The sequence below is a fragment of the Mauremys reevesii genome, linkage group 10 (genome assembly GCF_016161935.1).
Source record: "Mauremys reevesii isolate NIE-2019 linkage group 10, ASM1616193v1, whole genome shotgun sequence".
NCBI lineage: Eukaryota > Metazoa > Chordata > Testudines > Geoemydidae > Mauremys > Mauremys reevesii.
In genome coordinates this window covers 46,035,111-46,054,310 of record NC_052632.1, presented here as the reverse complement: position 1 = coordinate 46,054,310, position 19,200 = coordinate 46,035,111, and the positions used below count along the sequence as shown (strand labels likewise).

Here is a 19,200-nt window from a genome sequence, read left to right as displayed (position 1 = left end):
TGTGTGATGGTGGTGCCAAGGGGAAGAGAGGTGCCATCGCTGGCTGTCCCTGCATGCCGTTAGCATGGACTAGGTTTCCAGTCTCCAGCTTTGGGTGGCTTAACATCTCCTCTTAACCCGATATACAAGTCAAGCGCATCACTTTGCCTATTAATCCTTGTACTGAGAGCTCTGCAATTTTGTTTTTTCTCTCCCCCCACCCTTGTCTAGAGTATTGGAAGATCATGGCTTTGCTCTATTACCCTGCCTTCTATTATCCTTTAATTGCATGCGCCACAATCAGACACCGAGCCGGGTACTTCGTAGGCTGCTTGCTCTCCTGGTGCCACTGTGTGGTCCATATCTGGCAGAAAGTGGACTGTCCTCAGTCGCCCAAGGTAAATGCAAACGAGATGCATAACATGAGCATTGTTCTTCCTTCCTGGTCACGTCAGCTACTAAAGACATCTCCAGGTAAGTGGAAAGGGAGTGGGGATGAATGGCTGGAGCTTGGAACTGGGAGACTCTCTTTCACGGTGAAGCCTCAAGTCAGGTTCTTCTTGAAGGAGCCGAAGGTGTGCATAAATGTAGTGCAGGCCACATCAGAGCAGAGCCCTTGCAACCTCCTAACCCAATGCAGATGGAAAAAGGCTTTTGGCTATTGCTGCATTCTGGGCATCTGCAAGCACCTGAGGAACCCTAGACTGAATCTGAACTCTTTGGATGAAGGGGAAACAGGGGCAGGAAGTTGTAGTATTCTACGTACTGTGACCTAGGTACAGGTTTGTGCTGAAGTATGAAGTGATAACCACACTTATCAGCTGTCCCCTTCTCCCCAGATTTACAGGTATTATTCCCTGCTGTCTTATGTTCCTATTATCCTCTGCCTCATTGTCCTGAGCATTTGGTATCCAGTGCTGCTTGTCAGGAGCTTCACACAGAAGAAACCAGCTGCTAGAGAGGTAATGCACTGCAGCTTTCTATCAAATCTATGTTATGTTTACTCTGCTAAGAGTCAAAGAAAATATCAATTTCCCCCCTTATGTTAGTTGCACTCCTGTGCAACAGTTATGCACCAGTTATTGGTTCAAATTTTTATCATGTGTGTGAGCTAATTAAGTAGTGAATGAGACTTTAGTGTCTGTGACCAGAGTTGAAGATGTGCCCAGCAGAGCAGATGTGGCTATAGAAGAGACAAAAAATGTGGCATGAATCAGACAACTTTCAAGAAATATGCCATTGCCTGTATTTTATGTCATTTTGTAGTGTATTGTCTTATTGGCATGAAAACTGGTCAGTTTTGCAATACTTTAAATGCCATGTGTATAATTTTTTTTTCTTAATAGCAGGACTCTCCTGTTTTTATGTGCAAAATAGATCATCCCCATTTTGTAGTGAAAATGCCTGAGGTACTGATCTTGGTTCTCTGAAGTCCATGGTCACTGAATGCTTTTGACTAGTCATTGCTCTGCCAGATGGTTTTCTCATATTGTTTCCACATCTGTCTGGCCTTCTACTTAGAGCTTATCTACAGGGAAATTTACTTGCAGTAGTTCCCTTTGTGGGCACACTCTTGCTCCCGAATAGCTACTGTGTGATTTTTTTAAAATTCACTCCCCATCCTAATCCAAAATAACTTTCAAGTGTAGACAAGCCCTTAGGGTCGAATGGGGCCACCCAAGTTCTCCAATTGTAAGGCACACTTTCCGCATCCAACTTTGCACACTGGGATGATTGTCTGTGTGCACAAACCGAGTGCTTCCGAGTGCATCACATGCTATTTATGTCTGTATCTCGTTTGCAGGCTTAATCAGCTGAGCGGATAAAAATGGCTGGGTGAAAACCAGAGGCAGGCTCTGCAAAGGTGGCCCTGTGTGTTTCTGTAGGGTTGGGCTTCAGGAACTGACTTAGCTAAACACTAAGCTGTGAACTGAGCCTCTAGTCCAGGGTTTCTCAAACTTCATTGCATCGCAACCCTCTTCTGACAACAAAAATTACTACATGACCCCAGGAAGGGGGACCAAAGCCTAAGCTCTGCTGCCCTGCAGGGCACCCAAACTTTAGTTTCAGCCCTGAACCCCAGCAAGTCTAATGCCAGCCCTGGTGACCCCATTAAAACTGGGTCGCAACCCACTTTGGGGTCCTGACCCGCAGTTTGAGAACCACTGCTCTAGTCCAAATTCTGAAAATATTTGATTAGCTTTCCCCACTGTATTTCATTATTTCTGGGCTCCAGCTAAGATCAGAAGCTGGAATGGTGGGGAAGCGGCTGTTGTAGGGGAACTTTTGGCTTGCCCAGAAAGTGGAGGAAGTCAATGTCCCCATGAGCTTGCAAACCTATGGGTGTCAGCTGAACATCAAGCTTTTATATGTTCATTTGAGCCAACCTGCTGAGCCTCTTCACTCAGTTCTATTGACTCTCCAGTAAACCCTGTCCTGGATTCTGTATTCGTCACTTTCCACCCCCGACTCTGGGGCTTGCAATCACTTAAGTTACTTTTTAATCATTCTTCCAAGCCAACAAACCTTCCTATTTTATTTCCTCTCTGCTGTCATGGGGGGAGGGTTCAGTGGTTCAAGCATTGGCCTGCTAAACCCAGGGTTGTGAGTTCAATCCTTGAGGGGGGAATTGGGGTAAAAATCTGTCTGGGGATTGGTCCTGCTTTGAGCAGGGGGTTGGACTAGATGACCTTCTGAGGTCCCTTCTAACCCTAATATTCTATGGGCCTAGTAGGCAGCCTTCCTCCACATCCAGCATCAGCCCTGTTTGAAAAGGGGCCTGAGATACTGAATTTCCTCTTTCCTTGCAACATCCTGATTGCACCCCAGCCAAGTGTCATTACATGCAAGGGGGATTGGAAGGTGCTCATCTCCCAAGCTTGAGGTTATCAATCTTTAATGCATCAGTTCTATTGGTGCTTGATCACCTGCCAGTATCCTACCCCTTGGAACTCAGCTTCAGTCAGAGTCCCATAATGCTGCCATTTGGCACTTTAGTTGCTCCCACCAATGTGCAAGGTACTCCTGTCCTTCCCTATATCTCCCAGAGTAAGAGGAGTGTGGCTGAAGTTCAGTGCATAACAGTGGTGCTGGAACTAGGGGTGCTTCTGCACCCCCTGGCTTGAAGTAGTAATAAAAAAAAACACCAAATACATGATTTCCATGGCTTCTGTCATCAGCATTTCCACTATAAAAATTGTTCCAGCACCTCCGGTGCATAACAAACTTCCTGTGATGAGAGCAAAGCAGCTGGCTGTTGTTCAGCATGGGAATGCTTCCATTGTGAGTTGTCTTGGAATGATCCAAGCTATGGAAGCCATCTGCTGCCATCATTCCGGGCTGTGAGGAAAGAAGGCAATTAGTCTAACTTGTTCTAAATGCCTGCTCCTCCTACTTCAGCATAGGTGCTGTCAATCCTAATCCTTGAACCTTTGCTGAGAGTATTGCCTATTCCCTACTTGCTCCTTCTGGCTGAGCCCCTGCCACTTGCCACCTCTGTATCCCAAGTTCTCCAGATATCCCCGTGCTAGCTGCGAGCTCTTGGCACACTGGCTGTGCCCACGAGTGCCCCAGAGGTCAGCGGGTTTGATGGTTCTGTTTTTTTTTTATCTTGCTGTATTTGGAGAGAAAGAAAATCTCTCTTCTGTGTAAACTCCTTAGCTCAAGAAGCTTAGGCATCAATGGGTTCCATTCAGCCCAGAACTGGTGTCTCATTGTTTGCCTCCTAAATTTTCATGGCAGGAGGGGATAATCCCTTAGGATCAGACAACCTTTGTTTGGAGGATATGGGGGGAAACCTATTTAAAAATGTAATAACACACACTCCCTCCCTGACCCCCAACCCAAAACACAAACAAATCCACACCTTGCAGATTTCTTAGTATTATACCAAATCCTGGATTTAGTCTAAAGAACCCTCTAGTTAATCTAAATCCTGCTCCCAGCGTTTCTCAGCATTGGACTGAGTGTTTTCCTTTTGGTCAGTCTGGTATCAACATGGTCTTCTGGATTGGAGCCTGCGATCCTCACATCTAGATTGATATTTAGGCTCTAGTGAATGAGTCAGTTTTCTTCTGGAGTGATTGACTCAAATGTTTTGTTGCAAAATGGCAATAAAAATTGTTCATCTAAAATGGAGATTGGGTAACACTTCTTGGTGGGGAAGTCTTATTCCTATAGTTGAATGCAACTGCTTAATGACTCTCTGTTTGGAAGAAGATACTAGGTGTTGAATGAATTCAATATTGGAGGCTGCCAGTAGATGGTGCAATGCTTTCCCTAAAGAATGTATATAGGGAAGGGTTTTCTTTGGGCAGGGGACAAAAGGGAAGCAAGAATTGGACAAAGGTGGAAACCTTTGAGCACAGGGTTACCTATAGGGCCTTTGTTGTAGATAACCACTCTAAGGAGAGAGAACCACGGCGTTGATTCAAGCATCTGACTGTGTCCTGTATCCAAATAACAAGTGGGCTTTTGTGCTGCTTTCTTTAAGGTTGTAGGGAGTGGCTATTACAATGAATACCTGAAGACTATCCTGGCCAAAAGAACACACAAAAGAAGGTACGGCCAAAACAATGCTCTTCCTCAGGAACTCTGCCTGGCTCTAATCCAGTGTTTCTCACTTGGGGAGTTGTGACCCTCTAGGGGATGAGTCACTAAATGCAATGGGGGGTTATGAGTACAGCTACATTTTAGTCATGGGTATATTTAGTAAAAGTCATGGACAAGTCATAGGCATTAAATAAAAATTCACGGCCCCTCACCTGTCCATGACTTATACTATATACCCCTGATTAAATCTTTGGGGAGGAGGGTGGCCCGGGGGCACCATGGGTGCTTGGGAGGGTCAGCTCAGGTGGGGGTGCTGGGGAAGGGGAGGGGAGGAAGGGGAGGGTTGCCAGGCATCAAGTTTTCAACCAGAATGCCTGGTCGAAAAGGGACCCTGGCGGCTCTGTTCAGCACCGCTGACCAGGCTGTTAAAAGTCTGGTCAGTGGTGCAGTGTGGCTAAGGCAGGCTCCCTGCCTGCCCTGGCTCCACGCAGCTCCCGGAAGTGACCGGCATGTCTGGCTCCTAGGTGCAGGGGCAGCCAGGGAAGCTCCGTGCACTGCCCCCACCCTAAACACCACCTCTGCAGCTCCTGTTGGCTGGGAACACCCGGGAAAGGGTGTTGGGTTTTGTGCTTCCCTGCAAGTGGTGACATCCCTCAGCTCCTAGGTGGAGGTGCAGCCACACAGCTCTGCGTGCTGCTTCCTCCCCAAGCACCGGCTCTGCAGCTCCCATTGGCCAGGAACCGTGGCCAATGGGAGCTCCAGGGGTGGTGCCTGAAGGCAGAGGCAGCATGCAGAGGCCCCTGGCTGTGACTCCCCCTAGGAGATGAGGGATGTCACCACTTCCAGGGAGTCCCCCGAGGTAAGCGCCGCCCAGAGCCCTCACCCCCTCCCGTGCCCCAACCCCAGCCCTGAGCCCCCTACCCAAACTCCTGCTAGGGGGTGGGGTGGGCGGTGGCCTGAGATTGCCTCAGCAGCGGCCAGTGCGGCTAGCCCAGGGGCCACCCGAGCTGCTCAGGCAGCCCCCAGGCCAGCTGCATCAGCGGCTGCAGAAGTCACGGATTCCGTGACTTTCTGTGATTCCATGACCTCCATGACAAGCTCGCAGCCGTAGTTATGAGACATGGAAAACTTCATTACAGTCTAAAGCAAAGAAAATCTCTCTCTCCCTTCTCCACACACCCTTATCCTCCAATGTCAAATCATAGAATCATAGAATCATAGAATTCAAGATCAGAAGGGACCATTATGATCATCTAGTCCGACCTCCTGCAAGATGCAGGCCACATAAGCTGATCCACCCACTCCTTAGCAAGTGAACCCTGCCCCATGCTTCGGAGGAAGGCGAAAAACCTCCAGGGCCATAGCCAATCTTCCCTGGAGGAAAATTCCTTCCCGACCCCAAATATGGCGGTCAGCTGAACCCCGAGCATGCGGGCAAGACTCTCCAGCCAAACCCTCTGGAAAAGGTTATATCATACCAGGCACATAATTGGCCTATTGACTAAGCCCGTTATCCTATCATACCATCCCCTCCATAAACTTATCTAGCTTAATCTTAAAGTCATGGAGGTCCTTCGCCCCCACTGTTTCCCTCGGTAGACTGTTCCAGTATTGCACTCCCCTGATGGTTAGAAACCTTCGTCTAATTTCAAGCCTGAATTTCCTGACTGACAGTTTATATCCGTTCGTCCTCGTGTCCACATTAGCACTGAGCTGAAATAATTCTTCTCCTTCCCTGGTATTTATCCCTCTGATATATTTAAAGAGTGTAATCATATCTCCTCTCATCCTTCTTTTGGTTAAGGAAAACAAACCGAGCTCCTCAAGTCTCCTTTCATACGAAAGGCCTTCCATTCCTCGGATCATTCTAGTGGCCCTTCTTTGTACCTGTTCTAGTTTGAATTCATCCTTCTTAAACATGGGAGACCAAAACTGCACACAATACTCCAAATGAGGTCTCACCAGCGCCTTATATAACGGGACTAGCACCTCCTTATCCCTACTAGAAATACCTCGCCTAATGCAACCCAAGACCGCATTAGCTATTTTAACGGCCACATAACATTGCCTACTCAAATACATCATGCAATAAACCAGGACACCTAGGTCCTTCTCAACATCCGTTACTTCCAACTGGTGCGTCCCAGCTTATAACTAAAGTTCTTGTTAGACATCCCTAAATGCATAACCTTACACTTCTCACTATTGAATTTCATCCTGTTACTAATACTCCAGTTTACAAGGTCATCTAAATCTCCCTGGAGAATATCCCGATCCTCTTCCGAATTGACAATACCCCCCAACTTGGTGTCATCCGCAAACTTTATCAGCCCACTCCTACTCTTGGTTCCCAGGTCAGCAATAAATAGATTGAATAAAATCGGACCCAAAACCGAGCCTTGAGGAACTCCGCTGGTAACCCCCCTCCAACCGGACAGTTCCCCTTCAATACTACCCTCTGCAGTCTCCTTTAACCAGCTCCTTATCCACCTCTGGATTTTCACTGATCCCCATCTTTTCCAATTTAACCAGTAATTCTTCATGCGGTACCGTATCAAACGCCTTACTGAAATCCAGATATATGAGATCCACCGCATTTCCCTTGTCTAAAAATCTGTTACTCTCTCAAAGAAGGAGATCAAGTTGGTTTGGCACGATCTACCTTTCGTAAATCCATGCTGTAATCTATCCCAGTTGCCATCGGCCTCATGCTCCGGAACCACTCTCTCTTTTAAGATTTTTCCATGACTTTGCATACTACAGATGTTAGACTAACAGGCCTATAATTCCCCGGGTCACTTTTTTTCCCCTTCTTGAATATAGGAACTACATTAGCTAATCTCCAGTCAGTCGGTACAATCCCCGAATTTAGGGATTTATTAAAGATTATCGCTAACGGGCTAGCAATATCCCTCGCCAATTCCCTTAATATTCTAGGATGAAGATTATCCGGGCCCCCCGATTTACTTCCGTTAAGCTGTTCCAGTTTGGCTTCTACCTCAGCTACCGTAATGTCTACCCCCATATCTTCATTCCCATCGGTCCCTCTATCACTATTCCTTAGCCCTTCATTAGCCTCATTAAAGACCGAGGCAAAGTATTCGTTCAGATATTGTGCCATTCCAAGATTATCCCTAATCTCCACTCCATTTAAAGTTTTAAGCGGTCCCACTTCTTCTTTCTTGGTTTTCTTCCTATTTATATGGCTAAAAAACCGTTTGCTATTGGTTTTAATCCCCTTCGCTAGATCCATCTCCACTCGTCGCTTTGCCTTTCTCACAGCTTCCATGCACCCTCTGACCTCAATAAGGTAGGTTTCCTTGCTGATCCCTCCCATTTTCCACTCCTGGTACGCTTTCTGCTTTTTCTTAATGACCCCTCTAAGACGCTTGCTCATCCAGCTCGGTCTAAAACTGCTACCTACGAGCCGTTTCCCCCTTCTCGGGATACATGCCTCTGACAACTCCTGCAACTTCAACTTGAAGTAACCCCAGGCATCATCTGCCCTTAGATCCCTAAATATGTTAGCCCAGTCCACTTCCCTAACTAGTCGCCTTAATTTAGTAAAATTAGCCCTTTTGAAATCATACACCCTAGTCTCAGATGCACTATTGATTATCCTCCCATTTATTTGGAAACGAATTAGCTCATGATCACTCGAGCCAAGGTTGTCCCCTACAACAATGTCCTCAACAAGGTCCTCGTTACTCACCAAAATCAAATCTAAAATGGCATCCCCCCTCGTCGGTTCAGCAACCACTTGATGAAGGAATTCATTAGCTATCACGTCTAGGAAAAGCTGAGCCCTATTATTATTACTAGCATTTGTTTCCCAATCTATATCCGGGAAGTTAAAGTCCCCCATGATCAAGCAGTTCCTATTAGTGTTTACCTCCTTAAAAACATTAAAGAGCTCTCTATCCATCTCTAAGCTAGATCCCGTCGGTATATAGCACACCCCAATCACTATCCTGGATGAGGCTCTGGTAGTTTTCTTCCCCAATGTGACCATTGCCCAAACAGACTCTGTATTGTCCATTGCAGCGCTAGTTATCTCATTACATTTTACCTCATTATTGATATACAGTGCTACTCCCCCACCTTTACCTTTGCATCGGTCTTTCCTAAACAGCACATACCCTTCCATACCTGTACTCCAGTCATGGCTACCGTTCCACCATGTTTCTGTTATTCCTACGATATCCGGTTTCAATTCCTGGACCAGGAGCTCCAGTTCCTCCATTTTGTTACCTAAGCTTCTCGCATTGGTGAACAAACATCCTAATTTTTCCTGTTGGGCTCCTCTCACTCTTTTCACCCAACTCGGTAGGGACACAGTACTTCCAGTATGACTTGTAGATCTAGAATCTGTCCCCCCCCTCTTCCTTACACGTAACTGCCCCCCTCTGGCTATATCTGTTATCTTGTTGTCCTCACTCCCAATGTGAAAATTTGGCGTGGAGAGCACTAGGACCTCTCCGACCGTCTCCCCCCAGTGTCTAGTTTAAAGCTCTTTTAATCAGATGAGCCAGCCTCCCTCCTAGAAGTCTACTTCCTTCCCTACTTAGGTGGAGCCCATCCCTTGAGAACAGTTGTCTGTCCCCAAAAGCCTCCCAGTGCCCATACATCCCAAAGCCCTCCTTGTAACACCACTCCCTCAGCCAACTATTAATCATCACGATCCTCTCACCCCTTTGGCGCCCTTCCCTAGGGACAGGTAGAATCCCACTGAAGATCACCTGAGCCTCAATTTCCTTGAGCGTCTTACCCAACCTGGCATAGTCTCCCTTGATCCTCTCTAGCGAGAATCTAGCCGTGTCATTCGTTCCCACATGAAGGATGATCAAAGGGTTCTTACCCGCTCCTCTTAGGATCCTTTTCAACCTCAGGTCCACATCCCGTATTTTAGCACCCGGTAGACAGCACACCCTTCTGTTCTCCGGATCGGCCCTGGTCACAGGCCTGTCCAACCTTCGCAGTATGGAATCCCCAATCACGTAGACCTGCCTTCGCAAATATTCCGCAAATATTTTGAGAGAGTGACAAATATTCTGTCACTCTCTCAAAACACACACATTAGAGAAGTAAATGTAATCTATACTGGGTTTCATACATGACCATCATGCTGTAGTTCACACAGGAATTCAGGGCAGTCCTATGGCCCATCTCATACAAGGGTCAGACTAGACCAGGCCTGCACAACATGCGGCCCGCGGAGCCTCACTGTGCGGCCCGTGGGGGGATTCTAAATCCCCCGCACACGGCGCTCTGCGGGCAGTCCAGAGCCCTTTGAATCCCGGACACGGCAGGGAATCAGAGGGTTCTGGGCTGCCTGCAGCCGCGGGGAGCCCAGAGCCCTTTTAAATCTCAGCCGGGGCCAGGAGTCAGAGGGTTCTGGGCTGCCTGCAGCCGCAGGGAGCCCAGAGCCCTTTTAAATCTCAGCCGGGGCCAGGAGTCAGAGGGCTCTGGGCTGCCAGCAGCCGTGGGGAGCCCAGAGCCCTTTAAATCCCAGCCGCGGCAGGGAATCGGAGGACTCTGGGCTGCCCGCAGAGATTCCCAGCTGCCGCTGGGATGTAAAGGGCTCAGGGCTCTCCGCGGCTGCCGGCAGCCCAGAGCCCTTTGAATCCCAGCCCGTGGCCGCTGATTGCCCCCTCCCCGGACCCCTGCCCCAACTGCCCCCCAGGACCCCCACCCCCGATCTAAGCACCGCTGGTCCTTGTCCCCTGATACCCCTCTCCCGGGACCCCTGCCCCCAGGACCCCACCCCCTATCTAAATGCCGCTGCTCCTTGTGTCCTGATTGCCCCCTCCTGGGACCCCTGCCCCTAACTGCCCCTTGGGACCCCAGCCCCTATCTAAGCCTCCCTTCTCCTTGTCCCCAACTGCCCCCTCCTGAGACCCCCCCCACCTCCCCCCAGCACCCCACCCCCTACCTGTCCCCTGATAAACCTCTGGGACTCCCAGGCCTATCCAATTGCTGCCTGTCCCCTGACTGCCCCTCCGAACCTCTGCCCCATCCAACCCCCTGCTCCCTGCCCCTTGATTGCCCCCCGGAATCCCCTACCCCTTCTCCAACCCCCAAACCGCTTACTGTGCCACTCAGACCAGCGTGTCTGGCTCCGTGCAGCTCCAGACAGTTGCTGCCATGCTCCCCCGTGGAGCCCAGCACCTGCCTTCCAGATTTGAACACCTCAAAATTCAGGAGTGCTCAAGCTGGGTTTGGGCAGCTTTTACTTCATTTCTCCCAAATCAAATATACTGATCCACTGTAACTTGCTGTAGAAAAAGTAGGATAAAATTGAGCAAGAAATGCTTATTAGGACTGGAATTGCTATTTTCAACAGCCATTGCCTTTTTGTTTGTTTGAAAGGAAGACAGTGATATTGCATTGGCAAATTCCCCATAGAAAGAAAGAGTGGAACAAAAGAATAATAAAGGCACCTCAACTTTTCTTCATTTATGGAGGACAGTCTTGTAATATGCATCCAGATATCCTCCAATCACACAAGCTGAAAATTGTTCCACTTTACTGCAGCTCTGTAACCATATGGGAACCAATCCTGTCTGTGTTTTGTGCACATCCAAAATTCCTGCTGAATGACCCACCCTGGGAGCGAGTTACCAGTGACCCAGGGCTGGGGCAGCAGGAGGTGGGGGGGGCACTGGTGGGGGGGAGCCCAGGGCTGGGGCAGCAGCAGGATGGAGGGAGGGCACTGGTGGGGAGGAAAGGGGGAAGCCCAGCGCTGGGGCGGCAGGGGGTGTGTGTGGGTGGGGGGAGAGCCCAGGACTGGGGCAGCAGGAGGGTACAGGGGGGAGCCCAGGGCTGGGAAGGGGGGCAGCCAAATTTTTTTTTGCTTGGGGCAGCAAAAGACCTAGAGCCGGCCCTGCCGGGTTCCCCCAGCCGCCGGAGCCCCTGGCCCTTTAATTTGACCCTGAGGGCTCCCAGCCACTTCTTTAGCTGGGAGCCCCTGGTTGATTTAAAATAAAATATCACCTCCCCACCCCCAACCTTCCTTTTTGGCCCACAGCTGTTTTGGTGGGGCGGCGCTGGGGAAGGAGGGTTTGTTTCCGCAGGGCTGGGCGGCCCTAGGGCGGGGTGTTTCCGCGGGGCCGGGAGGTTTCGGCCCTCAGCTGTTTTCTTTGGAGGAATGTGGCCCTCGCCGCTTTACGAGTTGTGCAGGCCTGGACTAGACGATCCCACTGGTCCCTTCTGACTTTGGATTCCATTACTCTTGTTATCACTGATACTTCTTTACTCTTATACCAAATGTAAGGCAATTTTGACATCAAATGAGGGGTGACTGGTCCAGAAAGGTTGAGAAACACTGCTCTGATCAGTGCTATTTGCTGTTGTTTAGAAAGGAAGCTGTTCTTGAGTAGCTGAGCAGGAGGTAAGCTCAGGACCACATACATTGGCCGGGCTGTGCATGGGGAGCCTGGGGCTGGAGTGGCTGTGCATGCTACAAGTCAGGACTGAGGTGTATTGGCAGAATACTAGCTTCATCAGAACTTCCACCCAAGAGGGCAGGCTGTTGGTGCTGATCGATAAGCGTTAAAAAACAAAGCAATGCTTTTGTTCTGGGCCAGTGTTTCATACCTGACTCATCGCAATTCTTCCTTTTCCAGCTCCAGGAAAGTAAGTCTCCTTTCGAGGGCCCAGATGTATTTACGTTCTTACATCTACACCCCCCAGGAAGGTACCGTATGACAAGATCTTTTGATGCGCTCTTAGGCATATCAGGGTCTCTGGCACCAGACTTCCTCCCATATGAAGTAACTGTGTTTCTTGTCTCTCTCTCTCTCTCTCTCAAAGCATCTGTGCCCAGGCAGCTGCCATCCTAATATGCACAACTCCTCAATTTGCATGAACTGTCATCTTTGTGAGAGGAAATTTGGGGCATTGCAAGGAGAGTGCTAACTCCATTGGCATAATATCCTTGTGTCCCAGATTGCATGAAGGTTTCTGTGTCATTAGGTTTCTTCCCTCGTGCACTTGTTTAGCAGTTCAGTTGACTGTTGTTGCATCGACAGATGATTGGATGGGTGGAATCTGGAATCTGGATGCACTGAGGAAGGCCTGGATGAAACTATAGTGGTGGGGATGCTTTTGGGTGGAAGGAGAGGGGTCAGACAGCTATGAACAGATGTAACAAAACTAGATGGATGGCAAGAGTGACTGTAGCAGGGTGGTCCCTTGCTCCTGCCTGGCAGGGCTGCTTTTACCACTGCAGCCCTGGAGAGGGCTGCAGCTCTAAAAGCTGTGCTGACTGGGGAAGCCGCTGCAGCTGGGCCACACCCCAATCCGGCCACAGCTGGCCTGTATAAAAAGGCTGGGAGCGAGGCGCTTAGAGTCTCTCTCTGCTTCTATAGAGAGAAGGGCCTGGCTGCTAGGGAACTGAGCAGGGTACTAGGAGTGGAGCAGGGCTGGGGGAAGGCTAGAGGAGCTGGGGAGCTCCAGCCTGGAAAACCCCCAGGCTGTGGGCCTAGCTGAGGGCCTAAGACCAGTATTGGGGCTGCAGAGGTTCAGCCCAGCTACAGAGAGGGGCAGCAGGTCCAACCCAACCTTGTCTGTGATGAGTGGCTGATACACTGCAGTCTACCCCAGTGAATGGGGGCTAAGTGATGACTGGCAGTAGCCAAGACTGAGGCGAGGTGGGGATAGGAGGGGGGGTTCCCCTGGGAGGGGGGAGACCCAGAACTGTGGGGGTACTGCCAGGGGGGCATCACTCAGTTAAAGGGGCACCGGGGTCCTGGGAGGGACACGGGGGCCAAGCTGTGGCAGATCACCAGCCTGCAGAGGGCGCTCTGGGCTGGAAATTGAGCTAATTCCCTGAGAGACCAGCAGCAGGCGCTGCAGGGGTGAGTCTGCACACACTTACACTGACTGACACTGTGAAGGAATTGAAGCCCAGATGGATGCCTTTTGCTAACTTGCCACCCTGCTGCTCGTAAGCCCCAGGCTGGAATTGGTCTCCTGTCTCATATGTCCCCCTATCATTCGGGATTTCAGGGTTCCAGGTTCCTCTGAAGCTGGTTCTCTCTGTAACCACAGCCGTGATTGCTGTTTACCAGGTAAGCCTGTGGCAATGCCCCTTCTGGGCCCGTGGTTGGCCCTAACAGCACAGGCTGTTGTTTCCCATGCCCTACTTACATTCTATGTGAGTGGGGAAACAAGACGGGCAGCCCCATCCAACTGCCAGGCTTCCCCACCCATCCCACCCCTTCTGTGGATTGCCCTGGGCACTGCGAGGGTTCTTCCGGGAGCAAGCAGGATTAATCTCAGTGACAGACTGCATTGTCCCAATGGTCACTCCTGCCTGACGGAGCCTGCAGCACCCCTCTATACTCAATGCTGCTGTCACTGTGCCGTGGCAGGGTGATCAGCTTCAGCAAGGACCAGGCTCTGGTCACAGCCTTGCTTTCCATCTGCAGCAGGGCCAGATGTGGCAGCTGCCCACAGCTCTCTCTGTTGGTGTTCGTTTTGTGTGCTTCTGCCAGCGCAGTGGGCGAGAGACTGGAACTGAGGACTCCTGCCCTGGCAGCCTCAGGCCAGTCCCAGTTTGCATACCGGACTGGAGTTTTTAACCCCTTTCTTGCTGTCACCTTTCCATTGTGTCTGAGGCTCTGGCACCCACTTCCCCGTTGCTTCCTCCACTCCATGGCAGTGTCCAGGATGTGATCAGCAGCTGCTCTGGGGTGGGAGTTTACCACAGTGGGGGTGGGCAGGTTGTTGGTGCACGTGCATGAGCACATTCCCTTGCACACTGTCTGTACTGCTCACCAGGCTTTTGGCTCACAGGTGGCCTTGCTGCTGCTCGTCATCTTCATTCCCAACATTCAGATAGTGAGGGCAGGGATGACGAAGGAAATCACCGTCCTTCTGGTTCAGTTTGGTGTTGTGCCCTCGGAGAACCCGGGAGGTGTCCCTGGAGACATGGAGCGGGAGCTAGACACAGTCAGATACTATCTCTGGTCACTGGAAGGTGAGTCTCTCCAAGTCTGTTGAGCTTGATGCTGAGGGTGCCCATGATCCCAGTCTCGTTTCCCTGCCTAAATCCAAAGGCCTCTGTCTGGTACAGCATAGACGATGGCAAGGAAAGCTTGAAGAGGGTGTTCAGTCTATATGCCTCTCCTTCCTCCCTCCACTTTACACACTCCTCCGTCCTGGAGCTCTCTGCTGAGACTATCGAAGAAACAGGCCATTTGTCTCTGTGATACTGAAACTTACCCTCAGGATCAAGATGCACCAAAGAATTCCTGACCTCTTAACATTTAAGTATCAACTCTTCCCATTCAACTAGCACAAAGCTGCACAGACCAAAGCAAACTCCCAGCTCCCCAGAGTGAGAGGGCAGCAGCTGCTTGGGTTTGTTTTGTCTATCTCCTTTTAATAAGTAAAAATAACTAACTAAATGGAACTAAGGGCAGTAGTCAGTCACTGAGCCATCTGTCCCATGGTAATAGAGACACCTGTGTAGCAGGGTGGTGACCATCAGCTAGACTGGCTTGCAAAGCAGTATGTAATGTTTGAAACAGGAGTGTGAGCGCTGTGACTCTTGGATTCTGTCCCTGCTCCTGTGTTAGCGTGTTGCTAATCCCATTGTTTGTGGGTATACAGGGAGGTGGGGTGTGGTTGGTGCTGGGAGAGAAGTTACTGGATGTAAGAGATTAAAAGTTCAAAAGTCTGATCCAAAGAAGTCAATGGGAGTCTCTTCATTGACATCATTGGACTGTGGGTCTGCCTTGAGGCCGCAGTTTAGCAAGGTATCAAAGCACATGCCCAGAGAAGTATTCAAGGGGTCTTGCTACTCAAGTGTTTAAGTGAGGCATGTGCATAGGTACCTCGCTGAATTGGGGTTCAACAGCTGATCTCATGGGCCCCCCGTGGTAGTGTTGATGGGAGGGGTTTGATAGGAGAAACTTTTAGACTGGAGTGTAGTCATGGGAATTGGGATGATCTGAAATGCTGCACTGTCCTCTGAGTCTTTCTGAGAGGTTGGTTTGAAATTTGGAGGGGACCTGGTCCTCTGGAAGGATGCCAGGAAAATTAATGTAACAGGACTCTGGTTTCCAGTCACTGGGAGGTGAGTGCCTAATGGTGCTTTGATGCCATTGAAAATTACTCTAATGGGCCCAGAGCATGGTTTTTTGCTATGATCTGTCTGAAGTCTCTCCTTCATCTCCCCTCTGATTCATTTCCCCCCAACACACACACTCTTCCCCTGCTTTCTCTTAGCATTAGGTGCACAGGTATGCCATGTGGGCCGGCTCAGTGCAGGGGCTGTATGTCCATTTGTGGTAATGGGCATCAATCACAGGGAAACTCTAGAAACTGGAATACTGGGCTGCTGGGAAAGGAGTCTTGGACAGTGAAGAGGATGGCCCAAAGGTTAGGGGAGTAGCCTGGTACTTGAGAGACCCCAGTTCAGTTCTCTCCTCTGCCACACGCTCCCCTATGTGACTTTGGTCAAGTCGCTTAGTCTCTCTTTGCCCCCATTTTCCCATCAGTTCAATGGGGATAACAGCTCTGCCTTGCCTCACAGTGGGTTTTGGATGCTAAAGAGTGTGAGATATGGTGGTGATGGCAAGTCAGAGATGGCCCTGTTTGAAATAGTTTGTGTGCCTCTTACTCCAAGCAGGAGATGTCAGCTCTTTTCCGGACTCTTTCCAGGTCTGGAATTTCTAGGCCTGGTCGCTAAAATCCCCGCCAGGCTGCAAAGCAAAGTTCTAAAATGTGGATGCTGCTGCAAAAGCAGAGGGATGGAGATATGAAAAGAAAACCCTGGTCTCGTGCCAGCAAACAAAGAGTGCTGTGAATGCCAAGCAGGGAAGGGGGACAAGAGGAGAAATGTATCCACAGTCAGCAATTCCATGCTACAGATGCTATTGTTCAGGGGGACTTTGATATGTGTTGGAATTGAGCAGATGGCTTCTAGAGTGCAGAACTACAAAGCCCTGGTGTGGAGGGGTGGGGGCTGGCTAATTCAAAGCCCCCAACAGGAGGACAGGCAGATGAGCTTTTGGCTCTGTTGCCTCTGGCTAGCATGGTGCCCCCCACCCCTCGTTCAGTCAGCCTCTCCTTTATGCACTTAAAACAATGGCAGCACTTCTTTGCAAACAGTGACACATTAAAAATCCTGCTTGCGATTGTCTTCCTGACATCTCTCTCCCCATCCCAGCCCCCACACCCCCCTTTCAAAGATATTTTTACAGCCTGTCATTCCTTTCACACTTCTGCTGGCTGATTTCTACTGTGACATTTTGAAAGCGTCTAACCATTTTTGTAGACTTGCTAAGTGCTTAGGGAGGGAATGGGGGTGGGAAGAGAGTGGCTGACTGGTAATGACTATGGAACCTGTCTCTGGGTGAGTGGTCCTTTAAAGGAAGATAGGTCCTGCCCCACCTGTAACATTTAGTGGAGAAAAGAAGTGAAGTCACATGCTGAGTAGGTCACATAGCTAACTCAGACCAGGGGGTGGGAGGCAGAGACCCAGAGGGAGAATCCAGGTAGCGAGCCCTGGGAGTCACTCACTGCTTGATTTGAAGGGTGAAAAAGACTTGGAGTAGCTGGGCACAGCCTTGAGACTGGGGTAACCGTCTCTTTTGTGTTTGTTTTGGACTTGGATAGCCCAGGAAGGATGGACTCTTGTCTTTAATGACCTAGCTGGAGGCTTTCACTGCAGCCACCAAACCAGGCTGGAAGGTGAAGATGTCTAACCAGGCAGTGGCTAGCTCAAAGCCAGACTTCGTATTATGGCTGCGGAGCTCTAACCCTAGGGTGATGGTGTGTGTCTGTGTGGGTCTGTAGTTATCAGCTGTAATTCCTATCGGGTGGGAGTTCTGTTCCATGATATAAGCTAGCCTGGCCTGGTTCTTTGCACTCCACCCAATCACTGGAGGAGTTGATTATGTGGGAGGCTGCTGAATGTATCCATGTGATGCACCCGTGAGATAGTGAAATATTCTCCCCATTTTACATGTAGGGAAACTGAGGCACAGAGGTTATGGAAAGTCACACAGGCAGAGCCAGGAGCTGAACTTGAGTCCCAGTCCAGTGCCTTAACCACCAGGTGGTTTCTCCAGGTGACAAGCAACCACATCACACCATCCCATTCCCCTCTTCCAGTTTTAGCAAAGTGGCCAAGGATTGAATGGGCCGTGGATGCTAGCGGAGATCCCTCTGGAGCAGGATGGAAGTGTGCTAACGGGACAGTGCTGGGAAGCGTGATGCTGCCCTTGCATATGTTGCAGTGACTGCATAAACAGAGCCAGAAGTCATCCAGTTCTGTCCCTCTGGCACCTTTCATCAGTGCTAGAGATGCAGCAATGAAAATGCCACAATAAACTTGTAAATCAGTGTCAGGGAGATGTGTGAGGGAAGGTCCATTGAATGGTGGACAGTGGCTGGGTGCAGTTCTGGATCTAGCACAATCAATTGTATTGCTCTGGTTCAAATGACAGCTGTCCCTGTCTGCTCTCTTACAGTGTGCTATGTCTGTTCCCTTGTGCTCTCCTGCCTGCTCACCTTCTCCATGCTGATGAGATCCCTGGTGATGCACAGGTGAGAGCCTGTTTCTGACTCTCTGTTCCCAAGCCTCGCCACGGTGGACCAGAGGGAGCTTTCCAAGTCTCCCCCACCCTATCCCGTCTGACCTCTCCCTGGGTAGTGGAACGTGGGGAGACTGGGCCTGTGGGTGGAGTGATGGACTCCCACATACTCTCCTTCATACTAGCTTTGTTGCCTACCCATCTGCTCTGAACTCCTTCAGGGGTTGGGATAACCCTGGTCATGGAACCAAAATGCTGCCCCTACACACACCTTTCCCATGCTGCGTTTGGATGCATAAAAGGTCTATCTGGCCTCTCTTTCCACAGGGCCAATCTGAAGGCTCTGTACCGAGGGGATGTCCTAGATGTCTTCTACCGTGCCCGGATGCTCTGCCCTTCCCAACAGGCTCTGGTCTGTTGGATGAGCTTTGCCAGCTTCCAGACTGCATTTGCCTGCTTGGGTAACTCCTCCTCAAAGAGGAACAAAACACTCTGTTGGTCCTTAGGCCTAAGAGATGGTGTCATTGGCTGGGGCTTTGGAGGGAAGAGTTGAATTGTCACAGGCTCTAGGTAAATGCTCAGGCGTAATTGAGATATGTGAGGTCAACTCCTCAGCTGGTATCAATTGGCAGAGCTCCACTCACACTCAATGGAACTTCCAGGATTGACACCAACTGCAGCACTCAGGAAGCACCACACCAGGATATGGAAATGGAAATAGTTTGGTTTGTCAGTAAAAGTGGAACCTTCCGTGGAAGATGGATCCTTGGTTTAAAATTCCCCCAAATCTTGTTTAGTAGGCCTGGATACCTCTCTGATGGAAAATGTTTTGAGCAGCCCTGGTTAATAGATATCATGAGCATGTTCCGGACATAAGTAGGGTATGTTTTTATAGATGGCATTAAGCCTATTGGAAGAAGCAACACATAGTTAGGAGCAAGCTATTGACCCCTTGGAAAATCCAACAGATTTAGTAACCCTGTACTAAACCCCTATTAACCTTTGATAAATGGAACAGGAACAAAGGTTGACCATAATGGGCAGGCACTAATTGACCTTTTTGGCTATTTCAGCAGTGAGACCTTCCCACTACCCAAAAGTAGCCTTCTGAGTCATAGAATAT

At 49.8% G+C, this 19,200-nt stretch overlaps 1 protein-coding gene across 3 annotated transcripts in view; it reads left to right on the top strand.

Moving 5' to 3' along the window:
* Positions 1 to 19,200, top strand: part of STRA6 (signaling receptor and transporter of retinol STRA6) — a 56,640-nt gene that overhangs the window by 30,715 nt on the left and 6,725 nt on the right. For all 3 annotated transcript variants that reach the window (XM_039490131.1, XM_039490132.1, XM_039490133.1), the window contains 8 exons: positions 211 to 377; positions 819 to 941; positions 4,472 to 4,539; positions 12,156 to 12,226; positions 13,540 to 13,601; positions 14,329 to 14,512; positions 18,015 to 18,090; positions 18,405 to 18,538. In XM_039490131.1, the coding sequence (XP_039346065.1) occupies positions 211 to 377; positions 819 to 941; positions 4,472 to 4,539; positions 12,156 to 12,226; positions 13,540 to 13,601; positions 14,329 to 14,512; positions 18,015 to 18,090; positions 18,405 to 18,538 (885 nt within the window). The remainder of the gene's footprint in view (positions 1 to 210; positions 378 to 818; positions 942 to 4,471; positions 4,540 to 12,155; positions 12,227 to 13,539; positions 13,602 to 14,328; positions 14,513 to 18,014; positions 18,091 to 18,404; positions 18,539 to 19,200) is intronic.